Here is a 27253-nt window from a genome sequence, read left to right as displayed (position 1 = left end):
AGTCAAATGCCGTCGGATATTGTCAGCAAAGAGGCGAATGGAAGGGGAGAGAGGGAATGGAATAAAGCGTATGGAAGGCAGGTATCCGGTAGGAGTAGTGAGTAGAATAATGCGCCTGCAGACAGTGCTCCGATATGTATGCGGCATCCGTAGTTGTTGTGTATGAAGCGTCATAGCCCCACCATTCCACGGCAACCCCTCCTATCGCCACGGTTTCTCTTATATTTTCTCTCGTCGTCTCTCTCCTTCATCTTCTTCAACATCTCTTCCAGAAAAGTATTGTCTGCTTTATACCGCATAATTCGTCATGTCTTCCTCTCTCGATCAGCTCAAGGCCAGCGGCACTGTTGTCGTCTGTGACTCTGGTGACTTTGCCAGTACGCCTTTCCAAACACACCTTGGAAATCGAGAATGAATGCTAACGAATGCAGCCATCGGCAAGTACAAGCCTCAGGATGCCACCACCAACCCCTCCCTGATCCTGGCTGCTTCTAAGAAGCCCGAATACGCCAGCCTGATCGACGCCGCCGTCGCCTCCGGCAAGAAGGAGGGCAGCACCGTCGACGAGCAGGTCGACGCCACCCTCGACCGTCTCCTTGTTGAGTTCGGCAAGAAGATCCTGGAGATCATTCCCGGCAAGGTCTCGACCGAAGTCGACGCCCGCTTCTCCTTCGACACCCAGGCCTCCGTCAACAAGGCCCTGCACATCATCAAGCTCTACGAGGAGCAGGGTATCTCGCGCGACCGCATCCTCATCAAGATCGCCTCCACCTGGGAGGGTATCCAGGCCGCGCACATCCTGCAGACCCAGCACGGCATCAACTGCAACCTAACCCTCATGTTCTCGCTCGTCCAGGCCATCGCCGCCGCCGAGGCTGGTGCCTTCCTCATCTCGCCCTTCGTTGGCCGTATCCTCGACTGGTTCAAGGCTGCGCACAAGAAGGAGTTCAGCGCCGAGGAGGACCCCGGTGTCAAGTCGGTGCAGAACATCTTCAACTACTACAAGAAGCATGGGTACAAGACCATTGTCATGGGTGCTTCGTTCCGCAACGTTGGTGAGATCACCGAGCTCGCTGGTTGCGATTACCTGACCATCTCGCCCAACCTGCTCGAGGACCTGTACAACTCGACCGCTGCGGTCCCCAAGAAGCTGGAGAGCGAGAGCGCTGTCAAGCTCGACATCCCCAAGCAGTCGTACCTCAACGACGAGGCTCTGTTCCGGTTCGACTTCAACGAGGATGCTATGGCTACTGAGAAGCTGCGCGAGGGTATCAGCAAGTTTGCTGCTGATGCTGTCACCCTGAAGGATCTGCTCAAGCAGAAGGTTCAGGCTTAATTTGTATTATGATATCCTGTAAAATGGCGGTTAGTAGATACGATTTATGAATGCTATTTGTTCTACTATTGTATTGTATTTCATGTAGTAGCAGTAATAGTAGTAGAGAGAGGATTCTAATTCCGACCGGGAATGACGGCGGCATTGCGTGCTTGGCGGTGGGGCAGCGAGGTCGGAAGTACATATTATTATGCAGAGAACCAGTTTACAGTATCCCTCCCATGGCAATTATAGTGATAATTGCTGTGAAAATATAACCATCTGGTCAATTGAATGAAATTTCCTGGATTATATACATTTGTTGTTGAATTGAGTGTAGAGAATACTGAATGTACTGTGCTGTGACGCAGCGGGACGTCATGATCCGAACCCCGCCGATGAAGAAAAGCAGCGAAGAGAACAGTAGTAGGAGAAGAGTGAGGGGAGGAGGGGAGCATTACATTATCCACCCGGCCTAGTCATTTCTTTCTCATCGCTCTGTTTTCTTCTCTCCTCTTTCTCTCTCTTAACCATCACCATCATCTATAATCCATCATCTACAAATTTCTATAACCTCTAAATCCTAATAAAACCGTCAAAATGGTCAAGGCTGGTGAGTTTCTGTGCTATTTCTGTCGTTTGGTTCATGATCGACCGGGGGACCTTGAGTGAGCAGATTTGAGCACCTTGTGGTCTCTTGAGGACTTTCTCTACCTATCACAGTCCCTCCACCAGCATTCCAGAATTATTCTACAGGGAGTTTGCTAACTAACACAACCAGTCGCTGTCCTCCGTGGTGACTCCAAGGTCAACGGTACCGTCACCTTTGAGCAGACCTCCGAGAACGCCCCCACCACCGTCTCCTGGAACATCTCCGGCCACGACGCCAACGCTCAGCGTGCTTTCCACGTCCACCAGTTCGGTGACAACACCAACGGCTGCACCTCCGCCGGTCCTCACTGTAAGCCTCAGTACCCTATAAATTTATCTGAACAAGGCTAATGTGCTGCAGTCAACCCCCACGGCAAGCCCCACGGTGCTCCCGAGGACACCGAGCGTCACGTTGGTGACCTGGGCAACTTCCAGACCAACGCTGAGGGTAACGCCGTTGGCTCCAAGGAAGACAAGTTCGTGAAGCTGTTCGGTGCTGAGAGCGTTCTCGGCCGTACCCTCGTCGTCCACGCCGGTACTGACGACCTTGGCCGTGGTGGTAACGAGGAGTCCAAGAAGACTGGTAACGCCGGTGCTCGTCCTGCCTGCGGTGTTATTGGTATTTCCGCATAAACATTTGTGGGAAGTAGATGAGTAGTATGATAGCCATGATAGGAAAATGGTGAATTTACTGTGATATGGATAAGTGCATAAGTAGTAGATGTATAGAGAGTGCATAAGTGTGCATAAGTGAATAGTGAATGCAGCATAGACCCCTGTCTGGCCAGATTGTATCCAGATTGTCCCCACATACAACAGCTGTCTTTCTCCCCAAACATTACTCTTGAACCTGCCTTCATCGTCTTGCACGCTTCTCTTTTTCTTCCCATTGTGTACTATTATCGTTGGTTCTTTCGTTTTACTCTTTCTCTTTATTCCCTTTAATTCAAAATGCCCCTTGAGGCCCGTGTCAAGGCCGTTCTCTCCGGCGACACCGTGGTGCTGTCCCATATCGCCAACCCCAGCCAGGAACGTGTCCTCAGTTTAGCCTATGTGTCTGCTCCTAGACTGCGGAGGGAGGGTGATGAGGTGAGCATTCCCTATTTTTCCTGAGTTGAATTGAGTGATGGTTTTGGTTTGGTCGTGGCCAGTGAAAGGTGGCCTTTCGAGACACTGCACCTCCAGGTCACTCTTGAGCTATTCAATGCTGATAATCACAGGCATACGGCTTCCACTCCCGCGAATTCCTCCGCGAACTCCTCGTCGGCAAAGTAGTCGAATTCACTCCCCTCTATACCATCCCCACCGGCGCAAGACGCGAATACGGTATCATCAAGCTCCCCAGCTTCGACGCCTCTCTCCCCGACATCAGTGTCCAGGAAGGATGGTCCCGCGTTCGTGAGGAGGCTGGTAAGCGCGCTGACGAATCTGAAGACACTGCCGCTCTGATTGAGCGTCTGCGCGCGCTGGAGGATCACGCCCGCGATGCTGAGAAGGGTGTCTGGGCTGGATTGGCGCAGGGACAGATCGAGACGAGCTACGAATTGGCCGATGGCAAGGCGCTGGTCGAGGAATACAAACAGAAGGATTTGCAGGGTATCGTTGAGCGGGTGCTGAACGGGGATCGCCTGGTTCTGCGTTTGTTGCTTGCACCGCAGGAGCATCTGCAGACTATTGTTGCGTTGGCGGGTATCCGTGCGCCTGCCGCTAAGCGTGTCACGGCCGATGGCAGGGAGCAGCCTGCTGAGCCGTACGGCGACGAGGCGCATGCATTTGTCGAATCGCGGTTGCTGCAGCGCAAGGTCCAGGTGTCGTTGCTGGGTGTTACGCCGCAGGGCCAGCTCATCGCTACCGTTCTGCACCCCAATGGCAACGTCGCCAAGTTCCTGCTTGAGGCTGGTCTTGCGCGCTGCCATGACCACCACTCGCCTTTGTTGGGTGCTCATATGGCTGCCTTCCGGCATGCAGAGAAAGCGGCCAAGGATGGCCGAAAGGGTCTGTTTACCAACCTTGTCACCAAGGGCCCTGCGGGCGGGGCTGCGGAGGACTACGTTGTTAGTCGTGTGTTGAATGCGGACACTATCTTTGTGCGCAGCAAGGCTGGCCAGGAGAAGAAGATTAGTCTCAGCAGTGTCCGTCAGCCCAAGCCGTCGGATCCCAGCCAGGCTCTGTTTAGCGCGGATGCTAAGGAGTTTCTGCGGAAGAAGCTTATTGGCAAGCATGTTAAAGTGACTGTTAACGGCAAGAAGCCTGCTAATGAGGGCTACGAGGAGCGCGATGTTGCTACTGTTGTCCAGGGCAATGCTAACGTTGCTCTGTCTCTCGTTGAGGCTGGTTACGCTTCTGTTATTCGTCATCGTGCGGACGATGATGACCGCTCGCCCGACTACGACTCTCTGTTGGTCGCTGAGGCGGACGCCCAGAAGGACGGCAAGGGTATGTGGTCGCCCAAGCCGCCCCGGACAAAGCAGTACCAAGACTACTCGGAGAACGTGCAGAAGGCCAAGATGGAGGTTTCCATTCTCCAGCGCCAGAAGCGTGTCCCTGCTGTTGTCGACTTTGTCAAGTCTGGATCTCGTTTCACTGTCCTCGTTCCCCGGGAAAACGCCAAGTTGACCTTTGTTCTGTCTGGCATTCGTGCACCCCGTTCTGCCCGTGGCCCTGGTGAGGCTGGTGAGCCGTTCGGACAGGAGGCGCACGAGCTAGCAAACCGGAGGTGCATGCAGAGAGATGTAGAGATTGACGTTGAGACTATTGACAAGGTCGGTGGTTTCATTGGTACCTTGTATGTGAACAAGGAGAACTTCACCAAGATCTTGCTCGAGGAAGGTCTTGCTACCGTGCACGCCTACTCTGCTGAACAGTCTGGTAACGCAACCGAATACTTTGCCGCTGAACAAAAGGCTAAAGAGGCCCGCCGGGGACTCTGGCACGACTGGGATCCTGCCAAGGAGGCAGCTGAGGCGGAAGAGGAGGAAGCTGCTGCCGCTGCTGCTACCAATGGCCAGAACGGTGCCGATGATGCTTTGCAGCGTCGCAAGGACTACCGCGATGTGATGGTGACTTACATCGACCCCGCCACCTGCAAGCTGAAGCTGCAGCAAATCGGCTCTGGTACCTCCGCTCTGACCGAACTGATGAGCGCATTCCGCTCGTTCCACATCAACAAAGCCAACGACACCCCTCTGCCTGGCCCCCCTAAGGCCGGTGACTTCGTGGCGGCCAGGTTCAGCGAAGACAACGAGTGGTACCGCGCCAAGGTCCGCCGTAACGACCGCGAGAAGCAGCAGGCCGAGGTGGTCTACATCGACTTTGGTAACTCGGAGACCCTGCCCTGGTCCCGCCTTCGCGCACTCAGCCCGCAGTTCTCCGCGCAGAAGCTGCGTCCCCAGGCTGCTGATGCCGTCCTGTCATTCCTCCAGTTCCCGGTTGCCTCGGACTACCTCGAAGACGCCGTTGGCTTCATCGGCGACCAGGCTTTCGACCGTCAGCTCGTCGCCAACGTCGACTACATCTCATCCGAGGGAACCATGCACGTGACGCTCCTGGACCCCTCGGTGTCCAAGAGTTTGGACGAGAGTCTCAACGCCGAGGTCGTCCGTGAAGGTCTCGCGATGGTGCCGAAGAAGTTGAAGGCATGGGAGCGCAGTGCAAGTGACACATTGGCTAGCTTGCGGGAGTTGGAGAGCGAGGCCAAGGAGGAGAGACGGGGGATGTGGGAGTATGGTGACTTGACGGAGGATTAAACCACTGGAAACTGGGATTGGCATGTAACTTGTACATCTTGTTCTTTTTTTTGTTGTATTGGTGATGAGATATCCTGCATATTTACACCAAAAGTATTCTACTCTCGTACTCGTACTCGTACTCGAACAGGGCTGCGTAGCGCTGACATAGCGTGTTATGTGCATAGCAACATGTGATATATCTTACTCATAGTGTATCTGTACAGTACTATTCCTTGTTTATATTGAAGACTATTCTCAACTATCGAATCCTGCGTGACTAGAATCCCCATCTGAACCCGAACAAAGAAAATCCAGGAACAAACAAACAAACCCGGAACCCCAGCATCCCGACATCCGCCCCGGAGTTCCGGCCGGAGCTGACTCGAGCTGAGCTACACCTAATTTCTCAACTCAATTCTTGACACCTTTCACCCCCATTACTATCCGGCACAAACCTCTCCGAAGGAGAGAACAAAAAGAAAGAACGAAAATGCCCCTCTTCGGCTCCTCGAAATCCACCACCTCCGACACCGCCTCCGACCACCACGAGCAGCCGCAAAACGACCCCGTCGCATCTGCATCCGCCGCCGCCGGGACGGAATGGCTCGCTGGACATCTGCATCATCTCACGGATGAGCAGCAGGGGAAGTTGGAGGAGTTTAAGAAGCTGTGTGGGGAGAAGGGGTATTACAAGGCTGCCAGTGAGGAGAATGGGGGGAAGGCTAGTCATGATGATGCGACGATGTTGTACGTTTTATTTTCCCCATAACCTATACTATGGGTTTCTCAGTGATGTGGAGGATATACTAGGACTATTGGCAGAGGCTAATGGGTGAAGGCGCTTTCTCCGCGCACGCAAGTTCGACGTGAACGCCGCCTGGGACCAGTTCAAAGACACCGAGGACTGGCGGCGGGATAATGCGATTGAGAAGCTCTACGAGAACATCGACGTTGATTCCTACGAGTCTGCTCGCCGGATGGTACGCCACTTGTCACCTACTTCCCAAGCACGTCCTGGATACAGGGACTAATAAAGAACAGTACCCCCAGTGGACCGGCCGGCGCGACCGCCGCGGCATCCCCGTCTACGTCTTTGAAATCAAACACCTCAATTCCAAGAACATGGCCGCCTACAACGAGACAATGAGTACCTCAAACCTTCCCGCGGAGGCCCAGAAGTCATCTACCGTGCCAGAGCGGTTGCTACGCCTTTTCGCGCTGTATGAGAATCTGCTTAGATTCGTGATGCCTGTTTGTTCGAAGCTGCCGCGGCCGAACCCCGAGACGCCTATTGTCACGAGCACGAATATCGTTGACGTTAGTGGGGTGGGACTGAAGCAGTTTTGGAATCTGAAGGGGCATATGCAGGATGCTAGTGTGTTGGCTACGGCGCATTATCCCGAGACGTTGGATCGGATCTTCGTACGTCCCTGCCCCTCGCCCCCAGGTATTCAAGTGTAAAACGCAAACAGCTAACAAGTAGCAGATCATCGGCGCACCTAGCTTCTTCCCCACAGTCTGGGGCTGGATCAAGCGCTGGTTCGACCCGGGCACAACATCCAAGATCTTCATTCTCTCCGCCTCGGATGTAAAACCAACACTAACCTCCTTCATGGACCCCTCCAGTATCCCCAAGCAATACGGCGGCGACCTCGACTGGACATGGGGCGACATGCCGAATCTGGATAATGACACAAAGGATATTATCGGCGGTGTTGAGTCTGGGGAGGGCGAGAAGAAGGAGTTTTTGAAGGGGCCGATGTTGTTTGATGGGGACAAGATACAGGTCCTTGGGAGAGAGAAGAAGGGGGAGGAGAAGGATGGGATTGAGAGGAGGTGGGATATTCCCGTGACTGCCAATGGTGCTAGCGCACCTGCTGGTGATAGTGAGAAGCCTAGTGAGACTGCTACTGCTGCTGCTCCGGCACCTGTGCAGGAGGCATCTTAGTGGACCTGTTGCCATGTTCGATAAAACTTACGTTGGTTGTGTTTGGAAGATATTGATATACTACACTACACTATACTATATTTAGATAGACTGGCCTGCTTTTTGTCATATTGATTTGGTTAGGTTACATAGTGCAAAATCATAATATCTAATCATTGATTTTATTATCGAGCTATTTAGTCCAACATCAACATCATACGTTCCAGAAATATATTAGAAAGCATAAAGCACTTGTACATCAACGCCTAAGAACCAGCCTTCCAAATCGTATTGATCTGCTTTTTCCGCACCTGTAACGAGAATTAGCATCAATACATTGATTGACCTAGGCGTAGAGTCAAGGATGGGTAAAAGGGGTCTTACAATAGGCGCAAGAACAGTAACACCGATCCCCAACGCCACAACAGTCAACACCAACTGTATCTTCGAGAATCCTTTGCCCAGCACATCGAATGCCTGGCTGGGCATAACTCGCGTTCCATACACATCTCCACCAAAAGCAATGACTAAACCTGTGCTCTCCAGCAATGTATCCCTAACAAGTACATTGTTGATACCAGCGACATCTCGCGAGTGCGTGAGGAACCAGCGTCCATCGAACTCGAGGACAGGGTTGTATTTGAACAATCCCTCTTCGACTTCTGTGGAGCTAGGGTCGCGGTTGACAGGGCGGCGAGGGTCGAGTATTTGTCTCGGGATACCGACGATCGAGTTCGAGGAGGGGAGGGTGCAGAGGAGTTGGCGGGTTGTGATGCCCTGACGTGTTTGGGTGACGGCCATGTGCGAGATGGGTTCGGGGATTATGAAGGATTGGGAGACGACGTGTGGAGGAGCGGGTGCATCAATATCGTGCAAGGTCGAGTAGTTGGTTGCGGAGTTGAGGGGGCCGCGATCATTGGGGATGAAGGATTCGTAGAGCTCTGAGATTACCAGTTGGTAGCCCTTTGCGTCGGACTGGTCGGCAGTGTCGCCGAAGAAAGAGTAGGCGAACCAGTTCTCTGAGATGGTTGAGGCGATGGGTTGGGTCGTGTCCACGTTATCTTGGGTGCTGGAGTGTAGGACGGTGCCGGAGATGGCGTCTAGGAGGTAGAAGCTAGCGGAGTTCTCGCCGACAGCGGTGATAAGGGCCAGATTCGGATTGAGGTACTTGTATAGTACGGACCGATCACCTAGGACCTTTCCAATGGAGGCCACCGGGTCGTGGGCTGGGCGAGAGGTAGCGCGGATAATCTTTTGACCTTGCGGAGGGATAAATTCCCAAACCGGGATCTTGTTATCTTTGGAAATCCATCCGAGGACTTTTCCGTCGGCGCTGCGGGTGACAAGGAATCCAGATCCGTCGATTGTCTCGACTGGCGCACCGTCTTCTTTGATGCTGACGGGGACCGGGGTTGCGTTGTTGATAACAGCGATGGAGTGGACCTTGCTAGATGGAGCAGTACGTCCAACGATCTCTCCAGAGGAAACCTTTAGCGTAACAGAGCTCCCGTCACCCGCATAGACAGTAGCAATACCTGGCTGCGTGATGATCGCCTTGACGTTCCAAGCATCCGTCTCCACTGCCTTCACGCTCCAAGAGACAGCACCGTGGTTTCCACTGTCAAGGGCGAACACACGACCATTCTCCGTAGCAATGATAACCGGCTTCGAAATCCCAAAGCTATCTAGGTTGGACACTTCATCAGTCAAGATGCTGGTCAGGATACGCTTGGGTAATTCTTTCAACCACTCCGGAAGGTATTCCAGATCCTTGATGTGACGCTTGACGCGGTGAACGTAAGCACCGTACAAGCTCTCATGACCTTCAACCTCAAGCTGATGGACTAGTTCCTCCTGCTCATCAGTCTCGGCCCATGCGACCGCCGACGCACCGGTCAGACCCTCATGTCTGGTCCACTCAGTCTGACCATTTCGGATCAACTGCCAGTCACCAGAAGCCAGAAGAGCAACGGATCGCACGGCAACGGTGTCACCCTTGTCGACAACTTCCGAAACAGCATGCAAAGCCTGCTCTGTTGAAGGGTTCTTGAGAGCCCATCTACCCAGAACTCCGTGAGAAGCAGACGAGACGACGGTAGTCTCCGACTCGGTAATACGAGTGAAGTACACGTTTGCGTCCCTGTTGCTAGTCGCAAATACGGACCGTTCGTGCACCCGAGGCAAGTCATAAGCCTTGGTCACGGTTCCCAGCTTCATATCAGTGTGGTACACCTCCGCCCAGGAGCTGGATTCCGTCTCATAACCGACCAAGAAATGCGGCAACGAATTGAGATTCTTCGGAGCGTGCACCTTTATCGACTTGATTTCCTCGCCGTTGTTATCGATGTTGATGGTCGAAACTTGCTTCGTGCCAATAACGTTGACCTTCAACACCTTTCGGGCCTTATCTGTCCAGACACTTATAGGTGCGGCGGTGTTGGCGCCCACGAAAACAATCGAGTCGGGTCCGGTCACCTCGTTCTCCGAATTTAAAGTCTGCTGATAAGTCTGTTTACCGGTAATAGAGTCCAATGATGTAGCCTTGATCTTGTATCCCTTGAGCAAAGCCGACTGCAGAGAAATGTAGAACACTTCGGTAGGCGAGGACGAGACTTGAAAGGGAACGTCACCACTAGATGCGTACAACACCAATTAGCCAGAAACCATAAACCCCCCGATAATGAACCAACCTGTCATCCTTGTATTCCCACTTGACATCTCCCGTCTGACCATCAATCCTTTTGACAACACCCGCTTCACCGGTATTGACAAGCGCAATCGTATCTCTAAACGTCCCAGTCGCGCTGGCATCTTCCAGCTCCAGCAATTCCAAATCCGCCACAGACCCCTCATCCGAAAACCAATTCTCCCAAATTAATTTCCCATCCAGAGCACTCCATGACGAAACGTAGTCGCCCGTCGCACTAACCACAGCGTTGATCCCGTCCGAGGCACGCAAGAGGCCACCTCCCGCGGCAGCGGAGTCGGGGAGCAACGACCGCGACACATTCTGCCTCCAGACCAATGAACCATCTCGCGGGTTTACTGCACCAAGGATCGATTTCTCGGAAAGTGTGTAGAGTAGGGAAGCGTTGGAGGCGGAGGAAGGCTTAAAGAAGAAGGTGGATTGGGACGAGGGAAGACCGAGGAGCGCATGGTGGAAGTCGATGTGGTTGACCTCATCAGGGTAGATTGCTAGCGTTGAAGGAACGCACAAGGCGAGCAGGGAAAGTGCCGCCTGGAGCCGCATGATTATAACAGATGCTGTGGTCGGAGCATTGGAGGTTGAATGGAGGTGGTGGACAGGACGTTGAAGCTGTCGGAGTTCGTAGGCGGTGATGAGATCGCCGCAGTCACGTCTACAGCTAGTGTACATATACATAGTTTGGATACCCTCTCTTTGATGTATTCTATTGGATGCTGTCTCATGGTCTTTGTAGAAGCGATGGAGTTTTATTACTCGTCTATTTGTGCCTAGTGTCACCTTGAGTGATCCATTTTCATCACTATCATTCTCCAGTGATTGAAACTATCACAATGTCTCTGCTAAATCTTCCCAATCAACTACTCCTGATACCATCTATCGTGAGAGAACTAGAGATCAACGCCTTTTCTCGCACTAACCACCTCTTCCATGCCATCCTAAACCCCTACCTCTACGAGCGCAGCGCCGAATGTTCTGCATCGCCGGCGGCGTGGCGTTGTGGTAGCGTCCCGAGGCAGCCCCCATTATTGGGAACTTTTCCTAGAGAAAGTTCTACCACTGGGAGGTCGTGAGTTCGATTCTCACCACTGGCACATTATACCACCATGTGGCCTTTTCCGAGGAATTTGGCTTGCTACGGCACCCGGGAGCATCTAGGGGCTCCCAAAAAGAAGTAAGTGAGCGTTCTCTAGTCTATCACACACGGTGTGGGGTGTTAGAGGACCTTTTCCCAGCCTCTAACCCCTAAGGATGCTTACGAAGAACGGCCTAGGCCAATTAACAGTTTGAATCACATCAAGCTCAGATGTAAAAGGAGCGGATGGTAAGCTCATGCCTCAGCTAAGCTACTTATCCCTAGGGATAGGGTACGGTCCTTATGGACAAGGAATCATGGGTTCTTTACCCGTCGAAGGTGGCTAGAGTGAACTAGCCAATAATACAAGGAGGGTTAGGAACTTTCTTAGGGCCCTATAGCCACAGTTATCGTAGCGCTATAGGGGCATAAGAAATAAGTACTGCCCAAATGCCCTGCGCAGACAAGGCGGATTGGGGCGAGGAAAAAGCTACGAATGGTCAAGAAAAAAGATGTTAAGAAAAACTGAATGTACTGAATAAGTCTACCATCTTGGTAGCGGTCTGTCATAGCCCCTAGGGCTCGGTATGGACCTTAAACTTGATTAAATAAATAAATAAATAAATAAATGTTCTGCATCTGCATTGGAATGGGTGGCGAGACGAGGTCTGCTCTCAACAGCATGCAGAGCTTTTGATGCGGAGCACAGGTCAGCTTCATCACAACTCATTGTAAGTGATCAGACCTCACTACTCGTTGAGACAGCATATGGTGGCTTCACTGAGGTTTCCACCCTAATACTAGATCACATTGCTCCAAAAGACGTCGGATATGCTCTTTCTATTACATGGGGCGTGAGCAGGTCCACCCATTGTACCTTGCCGCCAGGGACGGCCACACAGAGGTTGTGCGTATCATTGTCGAAAGGTGTATCAATATGGATCCCAACTTCCCAGACCGCGATGGCAGGACACCGCTTTTGATGGCCTGTGCTGGACATGCTGCCGCCGTTGAAGCTCTCCTCATGCACCCAAAAATTGACCCGAACAGATCAGATGGCAGCAGTACACCTATATCCACAGCTGTACAAGGAACAATACATGCATTGTAGCAGCACTGCTAGCCCATGGAGCGCATGCTGGCCAAAAGGATGGATATGAACAGACTCCTCTACATAAAGCTGTGCTCAATGAACAATATGAGATGGTACAGCTGTTAATTGGCACAGATAATTTGAATCCAAACGTGCTGTCCCGCTAGAAAACACCACTGCAGTACGCAGTCCAGGCCAATGATCAGGATATAGCAGAATTGCTACTAAGTCATCGGAGGATTATTCCAGATCTCACTGTCCTACCAAATGTGCAAACCCTCTACTTGAAGTTCGCTTGAACAATAATGAGGAATGGCGCAGCTTCTGTTTAATGCTGGTGCAAAACCGCACATCTGTTGACCAGGATGGGCTATCACCGGCGATGTTGATGGAGGCTCCCACTGCTGAAGCTCGGCATGTTTTATTACAAAGGTATACAAGCAATAATCCGAGAAGATAACGAGGGCATGTCACGAATTTATAGAGGCTGCACTTTCTCAGCAGATGCTGTTAGATAGCGAAGACATGTTGCCGGATTGCTATATTAGATATGCGTTTGTACCTTACTTTAGGGGATTGTCGCTTAGCTAGCAGAAAGAACAAAATGCAAAAGACAAGATTACTTGAGAATAAGTGAAGGATTCCACTGCGATGAAATGGAATATGTCTTCTGGCCGGTAGTTTTACGATTGGAGATTACCATGATTAGGGTTAGCTAATATTCCAACCCAGAACTAAAAGAAAGGTCGTGTAACCAGAAGCCATATACTCCATAAAACCTTTGTTGCCGTGGCGCCCTTGGGCTTTACGTTAAGTGATTAACAAGGCTATGCTGTCCACAGGCCGGAGCAATACTTGATACAGGGAAACGGACCTGACTCTGCCACAAATGACGGTGCGCATCGATGAACCTGGGTGAGATGATCTTGGATGTGCAATCAATCTCCTTACAACCGGGTGGAAGCACCAAATCTTGCCCAATATTGCTGATCAAATTCCCCTCAATGAGCAAATCATGCTCCTTCAACAATCGGACGTTCTGACTCTCATGGAAAAGAATCGTCTCATTACGTAGAAGGATTGAGTGAGAAGCCTGGACATATTTGCAAGCCACTGCCGCACTGTCGACACAGGATCCGTTGCCAAAGCGATTGAGTAATTAAGAAAATCTAAGGAGCTTATGTCCTGGGACAGTCTCATTCAAATATAGAAGTGATGTGTCACAGGGCCAACCCGTGACCTATGCACGTGACCTGTGCACGTGATGCACAGAGATATCTATCTGCGCTAACGCCGATCCTGTTGCAGCTCTTCGAGCTGCGTCTTGTCTATGAACCTGTAGATAGCCTGACTGTAGCTTACCCAGTCCGTCAATTCCTAATATATATATATCTGTACCTGACCCTGCGCCTTGACATTACGCAGCTCCCACCTCTAGGAGTTGACGCCTGTGCCCGCCTGTCAAGATGTCTGCTGTCCCCCGCCCGCCGTTCTTGCCAGATAGCTTAGAAGCATTTGCTGAACATGCTGCAAATCATCAGGCTGAATGGTTTGAATATTGCCGTGACGCATACGACTACATCGAAGGAGCCAGGGAAGCCATCACACAAGCCCAAGAACAAGCCAACAAAGCTAGCCAGAAGTTTCAAGCCTCTGAACTGGAAGCAAATCACCTGAAGAAAGAACTTTCTGCCCTGAACCTCGAATACGAGAAATCCCGAGCCCGAAGCCAGGGAGTCATCGAATACCAGAAGGAACAGCTACAGGAATCACAGCAGAAATATCTTGAAGCCCTGAAGGAAAAGGATGAAGCGCTACGCCTAGCAACTCCTGTGGTTAATACACCTGCCCAAACTCCTGAACCTGCTGCTGAATTACATACAGTTGCTCCGGTGGGAACGCCTGCATCGGTTGATCCCCCATCTTCCAGCTCTGCCAGACTCTCTGAACGCCTACCTGACCCGGACCGATTTGAAGGTGACCGGAAGGATCTTCGCCGATTTATCTCCCAAATCCATGAGAAGATGAATGTCAATCATGACCGCTATCCAACCCCGCAAAGCCGCATGACCTACGTGACCAATCGCCTGAGAGGAGCTCCGTACGCCCAAGTTCTGCCATATATCAAAAGGGGAATCTGCCAGTTAGAGGATTACGAAGAAATCCTACAAATCTTGGACCGAGCCTTTGGTGACCCGAACCGTGTGAACAATGCTCGTAATGAACTGTTCCGCCTGCGCCAAGCCAACAAAGAGTTTGGCATGTTCTTTGCTGAGTTCCAGCGCCTCGCTCTAGAGGGAGAAATGTCTGAGGATGTCTTGCCTACCTTGCTGGAACAAGCCATCAATCGAGAACTCCGAGGAATGCTCATGCATAATGAACCCCCAAGCCGCGAATACCACCAATTTGCCAACTTCTTGCAAGACCTGGAAAACCGCCGCCGTCACTATGACAATAACCCTTCATCTGTCGCCCGGACTTATGCCTCGGCTACGAAACCCAACCATACAACCCACCCTGTCAGGCCTGCTGAACACTCTGCTACACCCCAGTCTGCTGAAAACAGCACTGATGCTATGGACCTGTCTTCTGCCCGCCGCCACACAATGTCCCGTCGAGATCGTGGGGAATGCTTCCGTTGTGGTTCCAAAGACCATTTGGTCCGAAGCTGTCCACTCCCTGATAATCGCCCTGTGGGAGTCCGCCCAGCCTACCTGTCACCTCGTTCCCAGTCTCCCACTAGCCCGGAACCTACATCTGCACTGCAACGATACCGTTCTCCATCTCCAGATCTATCAGCAAAAGGAATGAGTCTGGCCTAAGTCGCGACCAGACGCTGAATGAGCGCACCATCCGTATATCTGCTGCTGCCACCCAAGGATTAACTATCGAAGAAGAAACCTGCCGTTCAAACCTGATGATTCTGCCTATAACTCTGTCCCGACATGAGAAGGAACTGACGAGCTACGCCATGCTTGACACTGGTGCTGAAGGGAAGAGATTTGTTGATAAGGAATGGGCCCAAGACCACGGCCTCAAGTTACTGCCACTGAAAAGACCAATCCGCCTGGAGACTTTCGACGGCCAAGAAGCTGAGAGTGGGCCAATCACCCACTATGTCCAGATGCACATGAGAATCAATGATCACCAAGAGAAAAGAGCTTGTTTTCTGGTCACACAGCTAGCGCATTACCCTGTTGTGTTAGGACTCCCCTGGCTAAAGATCCACGATCCCCGAATCGGTTTCGCTGAACATACCGTCCTGTTTGACAGCAAGTACTGCCAGGAACACTGCAATGTACCCACAAGACCTGCAAAAATACGAGCTTTACATGATATTCCGCGAAAGACCCGCCCAAAGCACCTGCCTGCCCGACCTGAAGGCCTGGAACACCAAGACATTGCTGCTATATCCCTGTCTGCCTGCTCTGCTTATGCGCGGAAGAATTACCGCATGTTTACCGTCACTGTCAAGGATATCGAAGCTGCTCTGAATCCCACACCTGACGAAGAAGACCCAACAACTAAACTGCCACCTGAATTCCAAGACTTTGCTGATGTATTCTCACCCAAGGAGGCTGAGCGCCTGCCGCCCCACCGCCCCTACGACCACGACATCAAGCTGCAGGAGGGGGAAAGTGCCCCCATTTGGGCCCTTGTATCCGATGTCCCGGGAAGAATTGAAGGCCCTGAAAGAATGGATTGAGGAAAACCTGAAGAAAGGATTTATTCGACCCAGCTCATCACCTGCTGCATCCCCTGTTCTATTTGTCAAAAAGCCAGGAGGAGGTCTTCGATTCTGTGTTGACTATCGTGCCCTGAACGCCATTACTGTGAAAGATCGCTATCCGCTACCGTTGACCAAGGAGACCCTGAATAACCTGAAAGGGATGAAATATTTCACGAAGATCGACATAATTTCCGCCTTTAACAACCTGAGAATCAAGAAAGGACTCGAATACTTGACTGCCTTCCGTACACGACTAGGCCTATTTGAATCCCTTGTGATGCCCTTTGGCCTGACTGGCGCACCTGCTTCATTCCAGCGATTCATGAATGACACCCTGCGAGACTACCTGGATGTCTTCTGCACTGCCTATTTGGATGACATCCTGATTTATAGTAAGACCCGTGAGGAGCACATTCGCCACGTCCGCCTGGTTCTTGAGAAATTGCGAGATGCAGGCCTCTTTGCCAAATTGTCCAAGTGTGAATTTGCGGTGCCTGAGACTAAGTTCCTGGGTATTATTGTCGGCCGAGATGGACTACGCATGGATCCTGACAAGGTGAAGACTATTGTTGACTGGGAGACCCCAACTTGTGTGACTGATGTCCAAGCATTCATTGGCTTTGCGAACTTTTACCGGAGGTTTATCAAAGATTTCTCAAAGATTATTACGCCCCTAGTGAACCTGACAAAGAAAGGCATCCAGTTTAAATGGGACACTACCTGCGAACTAAGCTTCAATGCCCTGAAAAAGGCCTTCACTACTGCGCCTGTTCTCAGACCGTTTGACTGGAATAAAGAAGTCATCCTAGAAACTGATGCATCTGACTATGTCTCTGCTGGGGTCCTGTCCCAATATGACGACAATGGTGTCTTGCACCCTGTGGCCTTCTTCTCCAAGAAGCACTCAGCAACTGAATGCAATTATGAGATTTATGATAAGGAACTACTGGCTATCATCCGCTGTTTCGAGGAATGGCGCCCTGAGCTGGAAGGAACCCCATCTCCCATCAAAGTTATCACTGATCACCGGAACCTGGAATACTTCATGACAACTAAGCTCCTGAACCGCCGACAAGCCCGCTGGTCTGAGTTCCTGTCCCGATTTAACTTCAAGATCATTTATCGCCCAGGCAAACAAGGAGCGAAGCCTGACGCCCTGACCAGGAGGTCAGAGGATCTCCCTAAAGAGGGGGATGAGCGCCTGCTACACCAAAGCCAGACTGTCCTGAAGAAAGAGAACCTTGAGCCTGCACCTGACAATTCACCTGTCACCCTGAATGCCACCACTAGAGCCCGAGACCATTCTGCTGAAAGCTCTGTTGAGAACCCACCCAGAATACCTGCTCAAACCAGGAGAGTCAGATTCGCTGATGAGACCAATCATGATGTGCCAGAGCCACCACAAGATATCAAGAATCTGCTGGATAATGCGTATTCCGTTGATGAAACAGTACTGTCAATTCTGGAAGCCCTAGATAAGGACGCCACACGACACCCTCAGATCACCCTAGCTGACTGCCAGAGAAGAGGCAAATACCTCTTCTATCGAAATCGTCTTTATGTTCCAGATAATGGAGAGCTAAAAGCCGAGCTATTGAGACAATGCCATGACAAGCCAGCCATAGGACACCCTGGCCGATCCAAAACTTATGAGCTCCTGTCCCGGGAATACTACTGGCCTGGAATGTACCAGTATGTTGAACAATGGACCCAGAATTGCCACACATGCCGCCGCATCAAGCCATCCAGAGAAGCCCGTCAAGGCATCCTGCGCCCTCTGCCTGTCCCTGAAAGATCCTGGCAAGATATTAGCATGGACTTCGTCACACATCTACCTCCAAGCCGTGGGTACGATGCGATCCTGGTTGTAGTGGACCGACTGACAAAGATGAAACACTTCATTCCGTGCAAAGGAACCTGCAATGCCGAAGAAGTGGCCCGCCTGTATGCCTACAATGTCTGGAAACTCCATGGCCTGCCGCAAACTATTGTATCAGATCGAGGACCACAATTTGTTGCCCAGTTCTGGAAACACCTGACACGCCGCCTGCAAATCACGAACCTGCTGTCAACTGCCTACCATCCTGAGACTGACGGCCAGACTGAGAGGACCAATGCCGTTCTGGAACAATATCTCCGCGCCTATGTATCCTACCTACAAGATGACTGGTCTGAATGGCTACCGCTAGCTGAGTTTGCTGCTAACTCTGCTCGCTCTGAGTCTACCCATGTTTCCCCATTTTTCGCGAACTATGGATTTCACCCACGAATGGGATTTGAACCTGTTCTGCCTACCAACCGTCCTGCCAGAGATGCTGAAGAGTTTGCCTGTCGAATGGAATTAATCACTGAGTTTGTTCGTACCGCGATCACATCCGCCCAGGCCCGTCAGGAGGAACAGGCCAATCGGAAGAGGCAGCCTGCCCGTCGCTATCAAGTCGGCCAGTATGTATGGCTAGATTCCCGCAATATCCGGACCCTGCGCCCACAGAAGAAGCTAGATTGGAAGAACCTGGGACCATTCCGCATTGTTGAGATTGTTAACCCGCATGCTTATAAGCTCGACCTGCCTGCTAGTATGAGGATGCATCCTGTGTTCAACGTTAGCTTGCTCCGCCCTGCTGCTGGAAACCCTGTCCCAGGCCAGAGACAAGAACCGCCGCCACCTGTTGAAGTGGATGGACTTGAAGAATGGCAAGTTGAGGATATCTTGGATTCCCGCTGGGAAAGGAGAGGTCGCGGGGACCTCGTCTGAAGTATACAGTCAAATGGACCGGATATGATGACCCTACTGAAGAGCCGGCCGCATATCTGGAACACGCTCAGGAAGTCATCGCGAACTACCACCGCCGGTATCCCCATAAGCCTGGGCCTGGCCTCAACGGAGCTCGGCCTTGAGGAGGGGAGTACTGTCACAGGGCCAACCCGTGACCTATGCACGTGACCTGTGCACGTGATGCACAGAGATATCTATCTGCGCTAACGCCGATCCTGTTGCAGCTCTTCGAGCTGCGTCTTGTCTATGAACCTGTAGATAGCCTGACTGTAGCTTACCCAGTCCGTCAATTCCTAATATATATATATCTGTACCTGACCCTGCGCCTTGACATGATGCACGAGATTGAACAGTCGCGTCTAGACCTTTCGCAGTGGATGAAGCCGATACAGTGTATTTGTGCATTCGCTCCCTGCTTATTAATTATATCAGACATCCGACGAATCGTTTCCTTTTTCATGCATTGCTGGAATGTAGTCGGGCTCATAGCGAATGTAGTCTACGAGGCCGACGATGATTATCAAGCCCACCTTAAGGACGCCGTAAAAGGCCATCCAACCATCATGGATGGAGCATGTGCTATTTGGTGTATATGGAATTCTCTCTTCTTTTAGATGTTAACATCATATTATATATAAATACGAACAAGTTGACCTTCCATCTCCGTACTATACTCTGTAAATGCCTCGGGTTACCCACCACCGACGAACTGGTCCACTGCGGATCTTCGCCAACGCATCTGTAACTAAACCATTTGATGGAAAATTGCCGTTTTCCTTAGAGCATAGCGATGTGTTAGGTGTCTTAATCGAACGAGACACTGTATGAGAGATTAAGTTGTCATATCGTGCGAGCAGATGAGTAGTTAAAAGAACTTAACTTGATTGCAGATGCTCCATCAAAGAGGCGAGATTTTAAGTTCCCAATTGCTGGGATGAGAGGCTCTAGGTTCGTAAAAAGAACATCCTGCTCGTGTGGTGTAGGTTCGCCTCCTAGGATCAATGGGAAAAGGTCAGTGATGATCTTCGTTTTGCCGAGGACTGCGTCAGATTTCTCAACGAAGTCTTCATAGTCCTGCTCTGTTCATTCCACCGAGTCCCTGACCAGGATCTCTTTCAGTTACTTCCAATATCCGGGCTTTGGGGATTACACCCGAGCTCCAATGGGCTAAGTATCCATTGTTTATGAGCAATTGCTCGAAATTCTTATCGTATGCATTAGTCTTTCTCTCGGTCTTGCTATCAAAGTTCTTGTTGGAAGGAAGGCATATTTCCGTACTGTAGAACGTTAGAGAGTGAAGAGTAAATCGTGAAGTTAGGGTAACATACCCCCCCTGAGGTCGGACAGGTCAGATCCGCCAGTTTCAATGTGGGCTCGTCGGTCAATACCCAGTTGGCTCAGCGCTGGGGGCTTGCTGAGCGTAATAGCTTGAGTAAGGGCTGAGCGTCTTGAAGGTTATTTGCAAATCGGGTTGTCGAAGTCTTTCAACACCTTCTCCGTGAGCAGAAGTGTTGCAAGCTTCCCGTAGGGACATCGAATTTCTTTCCATTTTGCTGCATTTTGGAGAGTATAGATCTGCGGCGATCTTGTTGCGTTTTGGAAGAAGAGATTTGAGGACAGCAACTTTGGAAAGTGCGACAGTCTACACGGCAGGCTAAGTGACCGTGTTACCAAGATCTATAAGATCATGCAACATGGTCGCAAAGTGAGCTAAACATAGGGTTCAGTACCATGTGCTGCAACAGTTGCATTATTGTATCGTCCCAGACATATATAAAAAAGCATCCCACAATGTTCATAGATACCCTTGATTTGTTCAATACTTTGACTTTATTCGGTCCTAGCTCCTTAAACTGATCGACAAACCCCTCTGTACCACGTCTGCGCCACCTTCGCCTTAAGCAAGCCCTCAGCCCTCCAATCCATATCCAAAACTACGAAGTCAGCATTCAATCCCTCCCTCAAGCTACCCGTCCACCTCTCCGCAAACCGTGAATACGCTGCCCCGGCTGTAGCAGCCTCGACAGCCTTTGCCAACTCAAGCCCAAAATGCTCATTCACCGTCTCCTCACACTCAGGCTCAATAGCGGACTTCCGCGTCGTAGCATTATATAGATTCGGCAGTGCCAAGTGTGCAGCTGTGGGCGCGTCTGTCCCCAATGCCATGTTCGCACCTCCTTCCAAGAACTCCTTATACGCAAACGCCCGTCCGCAGCGATTCTGGCCAATCAGACTCGGCCAGGCGCGGAACAGGGCTGGGTCTGAGTGAACTGGTTGCACGGAGGCAGTGATGCCGAGTTGACCAAGTCGCTTTGCATCTTCGGGGGAAGTAAGTTCAAGATGTTCGATGCGGTGGCGTGGGGATCTGTTGGGCTGGGCTTGTGATGATGCTGATAGAGCGTCGATTGCTTCCTTTACAGCGGCATCCCCAATTGCGTGGACGGCGCATTGGAGGCCGGCTGCAGTGGCTTTCTGAGTCACCACTTGGAGTGCTGGTGTGGGCCAGATGGGAGCAACAGGGTCCGTAGTGTTTGTGTATGGCTGGCTTAGTGCTGCGGTGCAGCCGTCTACCACTCCATCGGCTATCAATTTGATACCTACGATGCAGAATGTGGGTGACGTCGACGGATGGAACTCCCGATGGAGCTCGATGGCACGATCAACATGTCCAAACACAATATCCATGTCCTCCGAGTACGGAACGAGCCAATGCGCCGCAATATGGAACGGTAATTGACCCGCATGTCGTTGTCGGAAGAGCTTCAAGACTTCCCAATCTTCCTCGTTCATTGCCATATCTACCATCCCTGTGTAGCCTGCAGTGGTATAGGCTTTGACTGCATCTTCCAATGCAGCAAGCTTCTCCTCAATAGAGACCACGCTCGTCAAGAATGGAAGCGCAACACTCAAATGTGCAGATTCACTGAGTAAACCTGACGGCTTCCCGTTCTCATCGCGGTGGATCATGCCTCCCGGCGGATCAGACATGTTCTCCGCACCTAACTCATGTAACGCAGCGGTGTTGCACCATATGGAATGGAGATCGTTCGCCTGGATATATATCGGTCTTTCATCCAGATCATCCAGCATGCCTGCAAGAGCGACACCCCCTGTGCTCGACTGCACCCAACTCTTACAAACAATCCTCTGCAAGACCGGATGCTCTTGCGCATACGCTTTGATAGTCTCGCGAATGTCCTCAAGCGATTTGCAAGATAGAAGATTCAATCGACGCTGCGACAGAGCAAAGTCGAGAATATGCACGTGACTGTCGATGAAGCCAGGGACGACGATGCGGTTGCCGAGGTCGACTTCGCGAGCGCCGGATGATTTGGCGCGGAGGACGGCGGGGTCACCTTCTGGGCCGACGTAGAGTATTTGGTGGCCAAGGATCATCATGGTTTGTTGGAAGGCGTTGCCGCTGCCATTGAAGATGCGGGCATTTCTGAAGATTGTCGTGGTCATGTTGTCTGCCAGATAGTACGCTTAATCCAGTGATTAGACTGAATTGAATCATAATTGCATTAGTATGGGGGAATATACGATTTTATATTTACGAGAATAGTAGAGAAAGTAGGATATGGTTCCGTTAGCCGAGAGATGCCACTGCATAGAAAACTGGATCACCGCGGAAAATGACGCTATTCGTCAGTAGAATTGATAGTTCGTATCTATGAAGGAAATATTTAATTCAATACATTTATACACGCTTTCCATGTACCATAGTTTCAATTTAGGCAATTTTGCATCCCAGCAATGTCCACATCCATGTTTCCATCTCGCCAATACCTCGTCAATATATCCACCAGCCGCCTCATTGTCCCATTTCTGGTTGCTTTCCAAAATGCCATGACCTGTGATAATAGGCACTCCCGGTCTAACTGATCAACAGTCGATATTCCCACTACCAGAATCGGCCAGCAGTAATACTCGGCATAGTAATCTATAGACGGTTGCAGTTGGGTGATGAGGAAGACCCCTTCGGAGACCAAGGATGGGATGTGTGTATCTGCGTGTATGGCTATAATGGTCGGACTGAATGAAAAATTGATCAAGTATCTTAAGAGAATCCTCGATGCTATAATGTAGAGTTTGGGACCCAGTGAAAGGGGTTTGGGTCTTGTCGCAGAACATGACGGAGAACGAGGGAACGGAATTGTTAGGTACCCATCCCAGTAATCGAGGATGCATTCCAGTTCATAGCATCGCACGATATCAACCCCCTCAACTGAATGTCGCTGGTGCATTAGGACTATTTCGCGAATATATCCAAACAACTTCGGTGGAACTCCGATGACCGAAGAAGCATGGAGACATGTTTCAGAACAGTGTGACGACTCCTCCAACGCGCGTTCAGCTAGCGGAAAGGCAGAATCTATCGCTTTTGACTGCACCAGGGGCTGCTGGAATGGGATACTGGTGGTAGCGTGGAATATGAACGCCTCGAGCATGAGATGGAGCATGGTTGCGTCTGACTTCGAGAGTGTGCCTGGCCTTTCTTGCTTGAGGTGCAGCTGGATCAACTGGGCCGCTCCGAGCAGATGGATATCAACGCCTCTGGAGAAACGGGGTCTTGATCGCTAGGCAATATCAGCCATTGGTCTCAACAGAAATCGTCGACATAACGCTTACCTCGTATATACAAAGCACAATGACACCCATCAAAAGCACAATCAGTCTCACCGTTGAATCAGTGACACTGTCCAAATACGCTCTCAACCCACCAATGGCTTTCGCGTAATGTGCCTCCGCAATCCTGCGATAGCGCATATCATCTGCCGGGAATTCCGCTCCGCAGCATGCCAGGAGAGCATGCATGAGGAATGGGGTGCCGAAGGCCGACTGTAGCTTCTCTTGTTTTACGAATTCGATAGTGGTCGGGTGGGACATTGGGTGTATGAGAGTGGGTAAGAATGCCGTTCTCAGGAATTCGAATAAGGGGATGCTTTCGCTGGATATGATGGGCGAATATGGAGCGAATGGACTTGGTGTGTAGATGCATGGATTAGCCATGTCAATGTTTGTCTGCCCATGACTGACATTGTCATTGGACTCGATATGCGATGTAAATTCGATAGTAGGTGACAAGGACAATTCTTCCGGATCTCCTCGGTTCGACACCTCTGTCGAACTCGAGACATGACTCAGTCTGCTAGTCCCACCACCGCTGGGCTTGGATGACCATGCACATGTGTGATTTCCCCGAGAGCAGTTCTTGCAGATTACCGGTGTCTCGTCACATTTCTTCTTCCGTTTTCTGCCTTTCAACCGTTAGCACGTGCATACGGGGATAGCGCGAGTCTGGGGAGCATACAAGTCAAACATCCAGTCTTGGTGCGCAAATGCGCTGGTCGCCTGCGTGGCCGACGGTAATTCTTTTTTTGGTTATCCATCCTTGAATTGATTCGAAGGTGTCTTGCGGAGGTGAGTGTCATGGCCGTCTCCGCATTGTTGCTAATGTTCCGATATCTAATCTCTGACCAATGGCGTCAATTTGCGCGGTGGATTATACATCACACTCCATAACAAACTATGCCCTAGAGGAGTTGAGGAAAACGTAACTATCATTCGTTTTCTTTGGGGCCTAGTATTGCTGTGCTGATAAGCACTATACTCTCCATCTGGGGAAGGAGGACCAGAGGGTGGTATCTACCGATATGTCCGTATCGGTTATCTCTACCATACACCAGCAGGGCCACGCACAGCGTAATGGCGCATTCATGGCTCATTTATATTCGTACATCCCCAATTACCATGGGATCGATACTGTTATCACAAGTATTCAAGTTGCAAAGCAATGGCAGACAGCAGTTGGGAGTTGCCTCCGGGTACTGTATACTTGGGAAATGGTATTCATCCACCAATAACTACCGGTATCAACTACTTTGCTAATTCTTCATGCTCAGGGCACTCTGATATCTCCGGCTCTGACAGTGATGTCAATAGACGGGTCTTCCTCTACCCGCAACCATCGAATGACCCCAATGAACCATTGGTAAGCATTGTACAACCGTTGTGCCTGGGAACTTGCTGACAGCCCTGGTAGAATTGGCCCATACATGAGAAGGCAGTCAACTTCTCCGTCGCCTGTCTGTTTACCCTAATGGTCTTTGCAACGTACGTCTCGCTCACCGCGTGTCATTTAAATCCAACGAGGATTCAAAACTAAAGCTATAAACAGACTTGACATCGGCACAGTAACATGGAACGCCATGGGATCTGAGCTTGGTTTCGAACCTGACTTTCTCAATGCCAGCTACGCAGCCGCCTTGGCTGGACTCGCGGTCGGCTGCGTCCTCTTTGCTCCGGCGGCTTTGGTCTTTGGACGCAAGCCGGTTTATCTATGCGCGACGCTAACAATGGTGCTGGTCAACGTCGGACAAGCCATATTTAAGACAAAGGCTCAATATATTGTGCTTCAGGTTTTGGCCGGGCTAGCGGGGTCAATTAATGATACCATCATTCAGATATCGGTTGGTTCTCCTACGCGAAACAAATTCCGGCTGCTGACTTGGGGCAGATATCAGATCTCTTTTTCGTCCATCAACGTGCAACGATGACGGGTATCTATACTACGATGGTTGTCATTGGCGTATGCCACTTTATTCCTTTTCCTTTTTTCCCTTTTTATCTGAGCTAACTTGATATTTACAGACGTACCTTAGTATGATCCCGGCAGGTTATATTGTAATGAATCAAGGCTGGCGATGGGTATGGTGGTGGTGCGCGATTCTCAACTCTGTCATCCTTATGCTGTTTTTATTCGCCTATGGGGAGACACAGTATCGCAAGTCCGACTGCTTCATTGGCGAGGAGCCCTCGATTCCAGCAGCTGTTCTCGAAGACACAGAGAAGAAAATTGATACTGTAACACTTTGCCCTGATGCCCAGCAGCAAATCCCAATCCCGTCCGAGCAGACAACACCCACCCGAAAAACATATATCCAACGCATGACAATCTTCGGCAGCTTCTCGGACTTTAGCGTTCACTCTTACTGGAAACACATGTGGCGGCCGTTTATTCTCTTCTTCCGCATTCCAGCGGTGTCATTTACAGCAATTGAGTACTCCTTCATCCTCTGCTGGGTGGCCGTCCTCGCCACGACACAACCGATCCTGTTCACACAACCGCCTTATAACTTCTCTTCCATTGGCGTGGGGAATATAAACGTTGCGCCTTTTATAGGTGCAATGGCTGGCTCGGCTTATGGGGGACCGCTGAATGATCTTTATGTTGTCTTCATAGCTAGGCGGCGAGAGGGCATTTATCATCCTGAGACACGGCTGCATATGCTCATTGTGCCGATGCTGCTTACGCCGTTGGGGCTATTTCTGTATGGAATTAGTATTTCCAAGGTGAGCCCTTATTTCCTATGGCACTCGACCCCAGATAACTGATAGCCCAGTCACAACCATGGATTGTACCCCTAATAGGATCAGGACTCGCCGGATTTGGAATCGGTGCTGTCCCCGCGATAAGCCTAAGTTACTTTGCAGATAGTTACCGTGAGGTATGCACATCTTTACCCTCTTGTCTCTGGAGAAAAGTTAATGTATCATGACCAGATAATCGCCGAAGGACTCATCATTATAACTGTCGTGCGGAATGGCATCTCCACCGCTACTACGTTTGCCATCGACCCCTGGTTGAATGGACTTGGATTGCAAAATATGTTTATATCGGTGGGATGTATTTCACTCGGGATCTTGCTATTGACTATTCCGATGGTGATTTGGGGGAGGAAGGCAAGATGCTACACTGCTGGTTTCTATAATGGGATTGCTGCGGGGAGTCTCGAGTCTTAGGCATATATATATATGGAAGTGAGCAGTGTGATATACTATGATGTTGTGCAAGTTCATATACCGATATCATTTTGAATGCAAACTTGATATTTGAAACAAATTGTTCAATTCCATTTCTGTATAGAGAAACTCTAGGCGATAACGGGATGCATCACCATCGCCTTGGGATCTGGATCCGTGATAAGATAACAGCGCAAAGTGACGCCATTGGCCATCACCGTCCACATAAAGGATCAACGATGAATGCTATTCTTTGACAATATCAGCCTTAATCTTCTTAAGAGGCAAAAGATGAATTTGACTCGCTTTCCTTCGGCGACATCCCGCAGTATCCAAACAGAAGACCCTATTTCCCGATAAAGTATGTACACCCGAATGCTTCAACTTCAGATGATATAAATACAACCACATGAACTTGCCATAGCATGCAATCACCAAGGTAAGCATT

General features: G+C 50.6%; 9 protein-coding genes and 1 non-coding gene across 10 annotated transcripts; 7 read left to right on the top strand and 3 right to left on the bottom strand.

The window, feature by feature from the left end:
* Positions 1-307: 307 nt before the first annotated feature.
* On the top strand, positions 308-1336 carry TAL1 (sedoheptulose-7-phosphate:D-glyceraldehyde-3-phosphate transaldolase TAL1; the record flags this gene model as incomplete). The annotated part of the gene is made up of 2 exons (XM_043280377.1): positions 308-377; positions 432-1336. The coding sequence occupies 2 exons, from the start codon at positions 308-310 to the stop codon at positions 1334-1336; spliced, it is 975 nt and encodes a 324-aa protein (XP_043137962.1).
* A 579-nt stretch (positions 1337-1915) lies between these two features.
* Positions 1916-2599, top strand: sod1 (superoxide dismutase SOD1; the record flags this gene model as incomplete). Its single annotated transcript, XM_043280376.1, has 3 exons — positions 1916-1928; positions 2097-2276; positions 2328-2599. The coding sequence occupies 3 exons, from the start codon at positions 1916-1918 to the stop codon at positions 2597-2599; spliced, it is 465 nt and encodes a 154-aa protein (XP_043137961.1).
* A 318-nt stretch (positions 2600-2917) lies between these two features.
* Positions 2918-5712, top strand: ACHE_50636A (putative transcription factor (Snd1/p100); the record flags this gene model as incomplete). Its single annotated transcript, XM_043280374.1, has 2 exons — positions 2918-3055; positions 3187-5712. 2 exons carry the CDS (start codon positions 2918-2920, stop codon positions 5710-5712), a joined length of 2664 nt encoding a protein of 887 aa, XP_043137960.1.
* Positions 5713-6184: 472 nt separating this feature from the next.
* Positions 6185-7642, top strand: ACHE_50635A (SEC14 family lipid-binding protein; the record flags this gene model as incomplete). The annotated part of the gene is made up of 4 exons (XM_043280373.1): positions 6185-6441; positions 6533-6674; positions 6736-7116; positions 7181-7642. 4 exons carry the CDS (start codon positions 6185-6187, stop codon positions 7640-7642), a joined length of 1242 nt encoding a protein of 413 aa, XP_043137959.1.
* A 245-nt stretch (positions 7643-7887) lies between these two features.
* ACHE_50634S (uncharacterized protein) lies at positions 7888-10871 on the bottom strand (the record flags this gene model as incomplete). The annotated part of the gene is made up of 3 exons (XM_043280372.1): positions 7888-7932; positions 8006-10253; positions 10312-10871. The coding sequence occupies 3 exons, from the start codon at positions 10869-10871 to the stop codon at positions 7888-7890; spliced, it is 2853 nt and encodes a 950-aa protein (XP_043137958.1).
* A 436-nt stretch (positions 10872-11307) lies between these two features.
* On the top strand, positions 11308-11419 carry ACHE_t50010A. Its single transcript has one exon. It is a non-coding gene; the product is annotated as a tRNA-Asn (tRNA).
* Positions 11420-16050: 4631 nt separating this feature from the next.
* On the top strand, positions 16051-18978 carry ACHE_50633A (uncharacterized protein; the record flags this gene model as incomplete). The annotated part of the gene is made up of 1 exon (XM_043280371.1): positions 16051-18978. One exon carries the CDS (start codon positions 16051-16053, stop codon positions 18976-18978), a length of 2928 nt encoding a protein of 975 aa, XP_043137957.1.
* A 1869-nt stretch (positions 18979-20847) lies between these two features.
* On the bottom strand, positions 20848-22464 carry ACHE_50632S (amidohydrolase; the record flags this gene model as incomplete). The annotated part of the gene is made up of 1 exon (XM_043280370.1): positions 20848-22464. The coding sequence occupies one exon, from the start codon at positions 22462-22464 to the stop codon at positions 20848-20850; it is 1617 nt and encodes a 538-aa protein (XP_043137956.1).
* Positions 22465-22727: 263 nt separating this feature from the next.
* Positions 22728-24392, bottom strand: ACHE_50631S (Zn(II)2Cys6 transcription factor; the record flags this gene model as incomplete). Its single annotated transcript, XM_043280369.1, has 3 exons — positions 22728-23579; positions 23632-24260; positions 24314-24392. 3 exons carry the CDS (start codon positions 24390-24392, stop codon positions 22728-22730), a joined length of 1560 nt encoding a protein of 519 aa, XP_043137955.1.
* A 404-nt stretch (positions 24393-24796) lies between these two features.
* ACHE_50630A (uncharacterized protein) lies at positions 24797-26805 on the top strand (the record flags this gene model as incomplete). The annotated part of the gene is made up of 8 exons (XM_043280368.1): positions 24797-24848; positions 24906-24994; positions 25046-25116; positions 25181-25472; positions 25520-25591; positions 25654-26355; positions 26406-26510; positions 26566-26805. 8 exons carry the CDS (start codon positions 24797-24799, stop codon positions 26803-26805), a joined length of 1623 nt encoding a protein of 540 aa, XP_043137954.1.
* Between the last annotated feature and the right edge of the window lie 448 nt (positions 26806-27253).

Source organism: Aspergillus chevalieri, chromosome 5 (genome assembly GCF_016861735.1).
Source record: "Aspergillus chevalieri M1 DNA, chromosome 5, nearly complete sequence".
In the NCBI taxonomy this organism is placed as follows: domain Eukaryota; kingdom Fungi; phylum Ascomycota; class Eurotiomycetes; order Eurotiales; family Aspergillaceae; genus Aspergillus; species Aspergillus chevalieri.
Note: the sequence above shows the minus strand (reverse complement) of the source record. Positions and strands in the feature narration are given on the sequence as shown.